The 11,804-nt window shown below is 46.7% G+C and overlaps 1 protein-coding gene across 5 annotated transcripts in view; it reads left to right on the top strand.

The window, feature by feature from the left end:
• The window catches only part of adgrl1a (adhesion G protein-coupled receptor L1a), a 332,245-nt gene that overhangs the window by 276,186 nt on the left and 44,255 nt on the right, over window positions 1-11,804 (top strand). For all 5 annotated transcript variants that reach the window (XM_051920528.1, XM_051920529.1, XM_028823930.2 and 2 more), the window contains one exon: window positions 11,525-11,730. In XM_051920528.1, the coding sequence (XP_051776488.1) occupies window positions 11,525-11,730 (206 nt within the window). The remainder of the gene's footprint in view (window positions 1-11,524; window positions 11,731-11,804) is intronic.

Raw genomic sequence — 11,804 nt, forward strand, 5'->3', positions numbered from 1 at the left:
TATTTAGTTGGTTGTGGTGTAGTGGTTAAGGCTTTGGACTTCCAGTCCCACTACTGACACTGTGTGACCCTGAGCAAGTCACTTCACCTGCCTGTGCCCCAGTTGGTCAAACAAAAGAAACGGAACCAATTGTATCTCAGATGTTGTAAGTCGCCTCGGGTAAAGACGTCACCTAAATAATAATTAAAGGGATAATTTTGAGCTTTGGTTGCATCTTAGCCACATCATGTGACATTATTGTAATGATCCTGACCCAGAAAATAAGCACACAAATCCAGATCTCCTCTCCACAGTGTATACACACCCTTGGGGCCTAGCCCCAAACTCAAATGGCAGGCATCTTGCCTGCGCAGGCCCAAAAATGGGGCTCAGGCTTGAGGTGTTCATGAAACCCCTGGTCCCAAATCAGCAAAGTAAGTCATCAATGCAAAAAACAAACGTGAGATTCATGATCTGCAATACTGGAAACACCCAACTGGGGTGAAAGAAGACACCAAGTGAATAACGGAAACGTAGAAAAGGTACAAATAAAAAGTTCAGTATGACAGCGAAGAGGCGGGCAAGCAATCTATGAATCGGCCCTGGAGTGCCAGTCCTGCTTTGCTGTGAGTGCCATTTTACTTTCGTTTTTATTTATTTTATTTTTTTTTTACAAACTTTGCTTCTGTTTGTTATTTTCAAATTGGATGTTAGTTTTAATCTAAAAAATTAGAAGTATTTTTCCATTTGACCGTGAATGCCACGTTTGTTTCTTTTTGGGCACCACCATTCATGTTCTGAAGTTTGTGCTGTCGGTTGGCATGACAACCTTACCCAGAATCCTCCAGGCTGCACGTCTTGTGATGTCAGCCTGTGTGAGACTGGGATGTTCTGATTCTCGAGGGGGGCTCTTCTTCTGGGCTGGTGGGTTAGTGTAGTGGGCCTCGACCACAGATCTGTTTGACTTCCTTGGCACACATCGTTCTTCTGCCCCTGGTCTCCTCTCGTTTGTCAGATTTCTTGTGCTGTGAATTGTTTAGCCTATTGCAGCTAGCGTGTTTGTGTTGCTGAACCACAAGCAGAGAGCGTGAAGGATGGCATGTGCAGCAGACCTTTGCCAGTTTATCGGTCTTTTCAGTTGTGGTGTCCAGGCTGGCGTGAGACGCAGAGATCTCACACATGGCGTTGCTTCTCCGTCAACTCCTCTAACCTTGTAATGGCTTCCTGAGAATGAACGTGGTAAGGCTGATCACAGAATGAGGCGCCAGCCCATCCAGCATTTTTCGGTAAGCATCACCTACGCCAGGGCGGCCTGTCTAATAAAAGGAAACAGCTGGCACGGGGAAGCGGTCGGTGTGACACACACGCATCCTACAAATAACCAAAGCGAGGCAGCTGCGTGTCCCGTCTTGCTGGCGCTCGCCTGAGGAGGCCGCGTTTTAAGTGTACCCGCAGTCAGCCACTTAAGAGTGGCACATTTAATGTGACGGGTCTATTGTGCCCACTTTTAAGTCCATTTGCAACCGGACTTCTTTTTTTATCCTCTCTTTCTTCTTTCTGTTATTTATTTTATTTTATTATTATTTTATTTTTTTTGTTCTGCGGCAGGCTGCACGACGGCACGGCCCTAATGAACGGTTTTCTGTCAATGTTCTCGACTGAGCCAGACAGCGCTGCCACTCAAACTACATTTGCTGAAGTCAAGCTTTTCAAAAGCCTGGCCGCGTTTGATATAAAAGCTTATTGAGTGAATAACAATCTGTGTTGGCTGGCAGGTCTGCAGAAAATTGCTCTCGTCTCCAGGGTAACACTCACTTCTCAAAATGCAAACTTTTTCTCGAGGAGGAAAGCAGAGCAATAAAAGTGCATTAGGCCGCTTTTGAAAGCGCTGAGCGCTGCCTAAGTGGGCCGAGCGACTTTTCAAGTCAAAGCCGTTTGCACTTTGCTAAAATGTGCCAGGCTTGGGGGTGTTTGGGCCCTGGCGGTGGGAGGGGGGCAGCAGTGGGGCTTCTTCACCCCAATCTGGACTTGAGACTCCCTCTGAAAGGCGCTATATGAAACAGAGCCGATGGGAGCAGCTCATGGAGGTGACGAGAAAGCAGGCAGTCTTTACAGAGGGGACACTTAGATGTCCCTGTAAATGAAACACAAGCGAGGCCTAAAGGTTAGGTGAACTCTGCATAAACTGAGTACAAAATAATGAACACGGGTTTCACGTGTCGCTTGAATGACGTCCTTACCCGATGGGACTGAGGCAAGATGGCGGTAGAGCCACTTAAGAGGGGCGGCCTCAAGGGACCAGAAGTGATGAGGAGAAAGAGAAGAGAGGCATCAGGCGACAGCACCAACCTTCGTCTCCGGGTGGAGCCCTGAGGTTTGACTCCTGAGACCACGAGGGTGGCATCCCTTACTGGCAGCTCCCACCAGTGCCTCTCAGCTACAAAATACAGGAAAAGCAGGGAGAAACCCTGGCAAAAGTGATTCACGTAGACGCCAAACAAGTGCAATCAGATCACTTGGGCTCCGGTGGGAAGTATTTGCGTTGCTGCTGTGACCTCTTCTGGCGTCACGGCTCTGTGACCTGTGGAGCACTCGGGATGAGAACAGGCCATTCAGCGCAGTGTGTTGGTCGAGATCTGAAAGTCCCTGTCCGCCACACTCTCTGGTCACTTATTTCATGCGTCTTTGCGTTTCCGCACCTCAAGAACTTTGTTCTCAGGAACCAATGGGTTGATTTATGGTCACCTGGCCACTTCCACATATTGCGTTCCCATCACTCAACAGAAAATGTTACCTTTGTGTAAAGTAGGAGTCATACATAGCAGAATGATGCGGTGTGAAGAGAGGCGTCTTTGGGAGTTCACAGGCGAAGCGATTGGGGAGGTTACTGCTTCAGTGCAGTGCATGGCGTGGCACACCACAGGGGTGCCCATGAGGAAGGAAGCAGCACGAAGTGCGAGGCTCCATTGTCACCGACAACACTCCAAAGTCCAGGCTAACGGTTTTTTGTAAGGTGGCACGAATGCTTCTGGTCAACCAATCAGGACAATCCACCACCCGAGCCCCACCCACGATTATTCCTGATTGACTTAAAGTACACACCCCAGAGTAGGAGCCAAGAAAAGTGCCAGGAGCTTCATAAGGCCGAACTCTACAATGAGTTTCTGCTTGCCGGGAGACCACCTGGTGGTTCTTTGCATGAACGAAGCTCTTCTGTCTCTTAGAAAATCTGCCCTTAACAAGTCCAACCATGTTCTTGTTGAAGAATTTCATTCTGAAGGAACGCCATCCTAAGGTGCCTGATAATTTAAAACTCTTGAGTCGAGTCACCTCTTAATCTCCATTTGCTTCAACTGTGAAGGTGCTGCAGCTTCTCCAGCCGCTCCTCCTCAAGTGCAGCTGTGGCTTCCTTGTGGCTGCTCATCAGCTAAGTCAGGAGTTTCATTTCATATTTGAGCAATTCTTGTGCTGTAATCGATTTATTTACTTGTTGAGACGAGTAAAGTTCTGCTTATCCAGTTATCTGTGAAGGGACTTTACACTCCATGAGAATGTAAAACCTTCATTATAAAACTTACAACAAGTCCCCTTCAAATTGACCTTCAAAGTGTCCCCTTCAAGGTGCAGCTCTCCTTGTCCCGGACGCGTCTCCCATCCTCTGCCCCCCTGTCTTAGTGGGACTGGAGCCCCCTGTGTTGTCTTCCTGGATGTTTGTGAATTTCCCCTTGGGATTAATAAAGTATCTATCTATCTATCTATCTATCTATCTATCTATCTATCTATCTATCTATCTATCTATCTATCTATCTATCTATCTATCTATCTATTATATAGTGCCTTTCACTCTATCTATCTATCTATCTATCTATCTATCTATCTATCTATCTATCTATCTATCTATCTATCTATCTATCTATTATATAGTGCCTTTCACTCTATCTATCTATCTATCTATCTATCTATCTATCTATCTATCTATCTATCTATCTATCTATCTATCTATTATATAGTGCCTTTCACTCTATCTATCTATCTATCTATCTATCTATCTATCTATCTATCTATCTATCTATCTATCTATCTATCTATCTATCTATCTATCTATCTATCTCAAGGTAGCAAATCTTCTTCCATCTCCATCAGTTTTTAATTTCGGAAACAAGAAGAAGTCACAGGGAGTGAGATATGCAGGGGGTGTGAAGCACAACCTCGTCAGTTTTTGGTCAATGGACGTGGTGTGTGCAGGTGGGCTCTCATCTCAGGGTGGGCTCCATCATTTTATACTTTCTCGTATACAAAGTATAGATCAGCGTTTCTCAACCTTTAAGTATTTGCGACCCGAGTTTTCGTAACAGTTTTAATTGCGGCCCCCTTACATTTTTTTGAAACCCTAATAAAATTTATTCCTATATTTTTTGCTGCCGATACACCGCTACAAGTTTTAAATTTTCCTACGAATAGCGAAATTACACCACATATGGCAACATTCGTGCCCCCTTTTTTGTTACTTCGGGGTGCGCCCCACAGTTTGAGAACCACTGGTATAGAGAGAGTATAAGAATCGTGAAAAAATTTGACCTTGAGATTTTGATGAATCTCGACATTTTAGACCTTCCTGAGTCCAAAAATACCATTTGTGAAATTCTCTCTGTCTGCGTGTAAACACGATAACTCAAACGCTTGCCCCTCGGTCAATGACATTTTGTACACCTGATTTATATCAGTCATAAGGAATCCTAACAAGTTTTGAGCAACGTCCGACAACCAGAAGTGGTACGAGGGACATCAAAAAGCTTCCGCACTTTTTTAACTCTATTTATTAAGAATTTCAAAAACCAAGGACATCACTTTTCTACATTGTCACCTGCGTTTGTGATGCGGGCGCGTGACACTCTCAGACACAACCAATTCCTACTCCTCCCGCCTTCACCGTTTCCATACTTGAGCTGAATGTTTCACATATTTTCAAGTAAACTATGGTTATAATTACAGATCGGTGATTCATATTTTGTATATTAATATTATAATAAAGGCGCTATATTGCGCCCAACCTGGCACAGACTTGACACAGGAGGCACGTATAAAACAAAAGGACTTTTATTTTCCTTCAGCTGGAGGGCACGTCTTCCCCATAATCCGTCCAACCACAGCACAGTCCCAAGCACTAAACACTGACCAACAAACACTCTTCCTCTGGCACCACCACTCCTTCCAGACAACCTCGTCTTCTTCCTCCCAATTCTGGCCCCTGAGTGGTAGTTGCAGGCCCCTTTTATAGCCCACCCGGAAGTGTTCCAGGTGCTTGACCACCTGGTCCCAATTGCACTTCCGGGTGGGACTGAAGATTCGTGCAGCCGGACTGTGGAATCCAGGCAGCACCCCCTAGTGGCCACCCCAGCTCCCAACCAGGCTGTGGAGGACTTCATCTCCCATGGAGCCCTGCGGGAGTTTAGGGAATCACCGTCGGCCAGGGAGGCTGCCACCAAGCGTCCCGGGGGGAGGTATTGAGTTGTCCCATGGTTGCTCCCCCAGAACAGATGCAGCAGGGCCGTCCCGGGCAGGTCCCGTCACAATATTTATGATGATAAAAAGCAAGCAGATATGAAATTTGAGAAAAACAACTCAACCGGAAGTCATGTTTTATTTGAACAACATTCTGAATTTTTGTATTGTGGAAATATAAATGCGTACACGATATTAAAAACTGTATTCAATATAAGGCATATTCTTTCAATAATGATTATTAATTTTATTTTAATGTGTGCATCATCAGTTTAACAATAATGTGTAAACACGCCATGTAAATATAAAGATGTAATGGGAACAATTAGCTCCTACGTCCCCGTCGTGTTCCTGGTAATACATTTCATTTTATGATATTTTTTATTATTTCCACCATCATTATCATAATTAAATGTAGCTAAATGCAGTTTAACCGATTAGCAATTTATTGCAACGACTATTATATAATACTAACACTTTTTCTATGTTTTTAGGTGATTATAACTCTCTACTTTGCACACAATCCCATTAATGCGTACGGAATCATGAAAAAATTCCACTGTTTTTGACCTCCCTAACTGCAAAAATATCAATTTAAATATAAAGTTTGATTATAAATAGAGATGAATGATAGTGTATCAATATTATCAATTAGTTATGATGACAAAACAAATAGATATGATATTTGAGAAGTGGCTCTGATGACCTCAGCATACGAGAGAGTCGAGGGGAGCGCACTTCTGACTTTTTCCTGATGCTTTCCCTCCTTTTCTTCAGAAGTCTCAGCAGTTTAATGGAGTGACGCTGATTAGCCGTTGGTCCACACGGAACAAACTTTTAATGAACAAGTCCGTCAAAGTTGAAACAAAAATGTGATCTTCATTGTCTCTCGAAAATCAGGGGAGAATTGGAGAAAAACAAAAAAGTCACACAAGTCTCGCGTGCGATTGTGGAATAAAGAACAGAAATCGGCGCTGGATCAGCGGACTGGCTAACCAGACTGTAGACATGCGGCTCCTTATATCTCATGCTGTGGATGGATTCTGGGGACATTTTGGTCCTTCTCCCATCATATATGGGTTCAAAACTGCACACAGTCCTCTAGACCAGCGTTTCTCAACCTTTCAGTATTTGCGACCCGAGTTTTCATAACAGTTTTAATCGCGCCCCCTAACGTGTTTTTGAAACCCTAATAAAATGAATTCCTATATTTTTTGCTGCCGATACACCGCTACAAGTTTAAAATTTCCCTACGAATAGCGAAATTACACCACGTATGGCAACATTCATACCCACTTTTTTGTTACCCCTAGGGGGGCGCACCCTACAGTTTGAGAACCGCTGCTCTGGACAAGTGCGTTATATCACTTAGTCAAGCCCCCATTGACTTGTACTCTAAAAATCAGGGCGCTATATGACTGGACATCCTATTAGCTGGCGGCACGGTGGCGCAGTGGGTAGTGCTGCTGCCTCGCAGTTAGGAGACCCGGGTTCGCTTCCCGGGTCCTCCCTGCGTGGAGTTTGCATGTTCTCCCCATGTCTGCGTGGGTTTCCTCCCACAGTCCAAAGACATGCAGGTTAGGTGGATTGGCGATTCTAAATTGGCCCTAGTGTGTGCTTGGTGTGTTTGTGTGTGTCCTGCGGTGGGCTGGCACCCTGCCCAATGTTTGTTTCCTGCCTTGCGCCCTGTGTTGGCTGGGATTGGCACCAGCAGACCCCCGTGACCCTGTAGTTAGGATATGGTGGGTTGGAAAATGGATGGATGGATGGATGGATGGAAATTAAGACCCGCCTCCTCCTCTTTCATTGGTCCAGAGCTCTTTCCTCTTGAAGGCGCCTCACGTTGGCGCAGTGCTCTCATTTTCTACGTCACAGATGATCATTTTGGATCACAGCTGCACTCCTTCTGTTTGTTTCTTTTTATTTATGAACCAGCGTTGAGGATTTGACCCTCAGCTTGTCAGATCACAACTACCAGGCCTACAGACCACCTGGTCACGTCGTCACTTGCTTTTCTTTATTTTGAAATCTCTAGTCGTGCTCAGACCACCGTCTTCATATTACATGATGGGCCATAGTAGCCATTGAATGAGCTGTTGTTGGGCAGGACTGGACGCTTGACCCCCATGGAGCCCACTTGAGTGTCGTGCATAAGAGGACTTGCCAGAAGTGCTTTATTTCCAACGTTTTAGCCAAAATCCACGTGTTTGGGGCAACTGGACGCCTGACTTTTTGGATTTTAAGACTTGACTAACTTTTAATGGGCGTTTTGATGTTGGGTGCTGTTTCTCAAGCCAGGTCCATATTGATAAGCACACTGTATCATTCCATTGAAACGTAAGAATACAACTTTATCATGGCCATCATTAGAAATAGCGTGAGGTAAGAAACAGATTTTAAATTTTGTTTTTGGGTGGAGTGCTCCATTAAAGAGATGTGCGTATGGACACAGGGGTCCCAGCAGGCCTCCTCATCCCAGTCACACACTTCACACAGTAACAGACTGACCCGCCGCTCTTCACATTCTGCCCCATCCCAGTTTGGGACCGGGGTGCCACCTGGAGGCTTCCCAGTAAACAACAGTGACAATGAGGAGGTAGACTCCAGGCGGGCAGCGGGTTTGTTTGTGAGGGTGGCGCGTGTTAATCTTCAAGTGAGAGACAGCCATGCTGGAGTGAGTCAGCCATTCACTCGGGAGACCCTCCTGTAAATGAGTCGCGCGCCTCCAGGGCCACGGGGGGCACCACTGAGCTTTCACACGCAGGCCTCCGTGTGCCACTTGTCACACTGAGTAGGGGGACGCCAGCCGCCTGTCAGCAGGGAAAGGGCACAAGCTGGGCACAGGTGGGCTCCGGCACCATAGATAAGCTGCACGTGACACTTTCAAGGGCATCGCATGGCAGGACATCCAGTGTGGGGGGGGAGTCCCGGTGGAGACAAAGATGTGAAAGGCCGTCTGTTTCTCTTTCTTTCAGTATAGTGCCTTTCAAGATGATGGATCCTATTAGCCTTCTTGATCCCTTCCACTCCCTGGATGTCGTAGCAAGTCCACTCTGACTCCCGGGTCCTCCTCATAAGGTGTATTAAGAGTACTTCCAGATCGGCCATTGTGTATTCCAGTCTCCTACTTGTAATTCTTGACATTGATTTACTTTGAATGGAATCTGCCCGAGGGCGGCACGGTGGCGCAGTGGGTAGCGCTGCTGCCTCGCAGTTGGGACACCTGGGGACCTGGGTTCGATTCCCGGGTCCTCCCTGCGTGGAGTTTGCATGTTCTCCCCGTGTCTGCGTGGGTTTCCTCCGGGCGCTCCGGTTTCCTCCCACAGTCCAAAGACATGCAGGTTAGGTGGATTGGCGATTCTAAATTGGCCCTAGTGTGTGCTTGGTGTGTGGGTGTGTTTGTGTGTGTCCTGCGGTGGGTTGGCACCCTGCCCAGGATTGGTTCCTGCCTTGTGCCCTGTGTTGGCTGGGATTGGCTCCAGCAGACCCCCGTGACCCTGTGTTCGGATTCAGCGGGTTGGAAAATGGATGGATGGATGGAATCTGCCCGAGCCTGCATGCTGTCCAGGTCCCTTTGTGACAGTCAATCTCATTCTCCATTATCTGCCATTCCTCCCACTTTGGTATCATCTGCAAACTTCTTGCCGGGTCGGTCATGTATATTAAAAAGAGCTTCGGCCCTCAGCACTGACCCCTGGTGGGCACCATTGTTCAATCCACTGTATTGTGATAGGGTTCTTCTCTCTGTAACGCTTTGCCTCCTGTGTTTCAGCTAATGTCGCTCTCATCTTCAAGTTGCCCCTTCTGTTAGTTGGATGACCCAAAGCTTTCTGAAAATCCAGATGAGTAATCTTATGGGCACCTCTCTGCTCGTCTTCTTTCGTTTCTTCCTCATAGAATTCCGGCATATTAGTGAAAGGCGGCCATGTTGACTGCTCACTGACACGCCTGCTCTGGGCTTGTGATGCTGGAGCTTCTCCTTGATAACTGCTGCTATTCATTTATCTGAGATTCGTGGGAAGCTGATTGGCTCACCGTGCTTTATGGTTCAAAGGGAGCGGGAGATGTTGGCAAGACCCCCAGTCATATAGACAGACAGGCAAAGAGACAAAAATAAAGTGAGGGCGACAACCAAAAGGGTTCGTCTTGAAACGAAGCCAAAGTCAAAGAACGTAACAAAGCCGTCTCGTTGATTTTTCAAAGCTACGCTACAGAGAAGCACGAGAGGGACTTTCTGTGACTACCGAGGGATATCTCCGGGTGTCCATACATAGCACGTCATTGAGAGCGTTTACGTGCTCACACAAAGCCGCGGTGAGGTGAGTATCTTGAAAGCCCCCGTGGACATGCGCAAGTCAGCAAAACACACCAGCGTGAAACAAATGCACCCGAAAGAAAAGACTTGAACATCATCAGTGGCTGCCATGAACCTGAAAACAAGCATGGAGACCATCTCACGAGAGGCCGCTGCCACACATCAAGTTCAGTTTAGCAAATGCGGAAAAACAGAGCAGAAGGAGAAATCCTCACGTGGAGGCCTCTGCATGCGTGTGCGACGCTAACCCACGCGGAGTTCTGTCAGAGCGTAAACCTGAGCTGCAACCAATGGCCACGTAACTCACAGAGAGATCCACGTGCGTTGAGCCGTTTCTCAGAGCCCAATATCCTGATATACGTGACAGTTTTAAAGCCAGGTTTCTGGGAATAATCAGGCTATTAAATTGCATGTAAACGCACTGACCGACGCAACAAAACGGGTCATGTGACTACCTGAATGCAAGAATAGCATAACGTTAAATTGAAACGGAAATAAAAGAATCCGATTATTCATCAAAAAATGATAAAGGGGGTCCAGGAAAAGGAGTAAAACATACGCCTTCTATGAAATTTGACTTCATGATGACCCTGCCTGAGCTCTCCAGCCTGCTTGGACGAACGCAGAACAGAACGGCAGGCCTCACAGCCATTCACCCCGACGGCTCCACCACGCCTGACGTCGGACCGATGGATGGGCTGACGGGGATTTCATTTTTAAGCCAGGAATCAAAGTCTTTTCCCGACCTCGGCAGTGAGAGGTGCGCATTTAAATGTCAAGTTGGTTACAGACGTGTGGGCACCGTGCCCATCGCGCGCTAGACGCAGAGCGTCGAGGCAGTAAAATATTTCGATTGCCGATGCCAATTACAAAGCAGACTCTCTCCGGCTCTTTTTGATTTCCTGCCCTTATTTAAATCCCAATCATTCCCTCCTTCATGTTCACTAAACGCGATTCATCCGTGAGCATGTTCAAGTGCCAGCGCCTTACTTTTATGGATTCCACTTACCATTTCAAAAGACAGGAGGCAAGAAAAAGGAGGCGCCCACTCAAGTTCACAAAGTTCAGGGATAAGTCACTTGCAGGAAGCCGAGGGCACACACCGCGCCGCGCCGTGCCGCGCCACTTCAGGAGTTTCTTATCACAAGAAGGGCCTCCCTGCTGCATGTTTGCTGGGCTCTGGGGCTTCATTTGATGCTTTGGCGTTTCTGGCTCGGGTTTGTCCCATTCGGCGACCACTCCATTCACTCGATTCCTGTGCCCAGCTATCAAGACGCACAAAAAGAGGCGCGGGCTTCCAACAAATTCAACACAAAAGATCAGATCTGCCCTCAATTCTGGGTCTTACATGAACATAAAGAAATACAACTAACAGGAGTAACATAATAGAAACAATGAAAAATAATCATTCAGAAATGAATCAAACAAAATGAAAAACCCCTGGTGGTAACACAACAGATTTCTTCTCTCTATCTTTCCATTAATGCATTGCTGTCTTCTCACCCGGCTTTGACTCCTGGTCCACTGCTTCCCACCTCCTGCTGTGTTTTCCTTTCTTCCTTCTTCTTGCTCTTCTTTACTTTCAGACTTTAGAATTAACAATAAATTACATAATGTGCTCCCTTGTTGATGGTCCCAATACTGTGGGTGCTAAACTGTACCAAGCTTCTTATTCTGCCATAAAGCATCATGTGAGCAGCACTGGGGCTCATCACTCGGGTCTTGCAGGTGTCGTCAAAGTGGTGTTCCTGCTCTACAAGAACCTGGGCAGCTTCTTATCCACTGAAAATGCCACTGTCAAGATGGACCTGGACAATGGAAACCCTACCAAAGGCCTGGTGGTCAACTCACAGATCATCTCAGCCTCCATCAACAAGGAGTCCAGCCGTGTCTTCCTGACGGATCCCGTCCTGTTCACGCTGCAGCACTTGAAGGTACTGACGCATGTCTTGAATTACAGCCATGAAGCTGGGGCTCACTATGGCCAATTAATAATAGTGTCTGTCCA

The sequence above is a fragment of the Erpetoichthys calabaricus genome, chromosome 17 (assembly GCF_900747795.2).
Source record: "Erpetoichthys calabaricus chromosome 17, fErpCal1.3, whole genome shotgun sequence".
Lineage (NCBI taxonomy): Eukaryota > Metazoa > Chordata > Cladistia > Polypteriformes > Polypteridae > Erpetoichthys > Erpetoichthys calabaricus.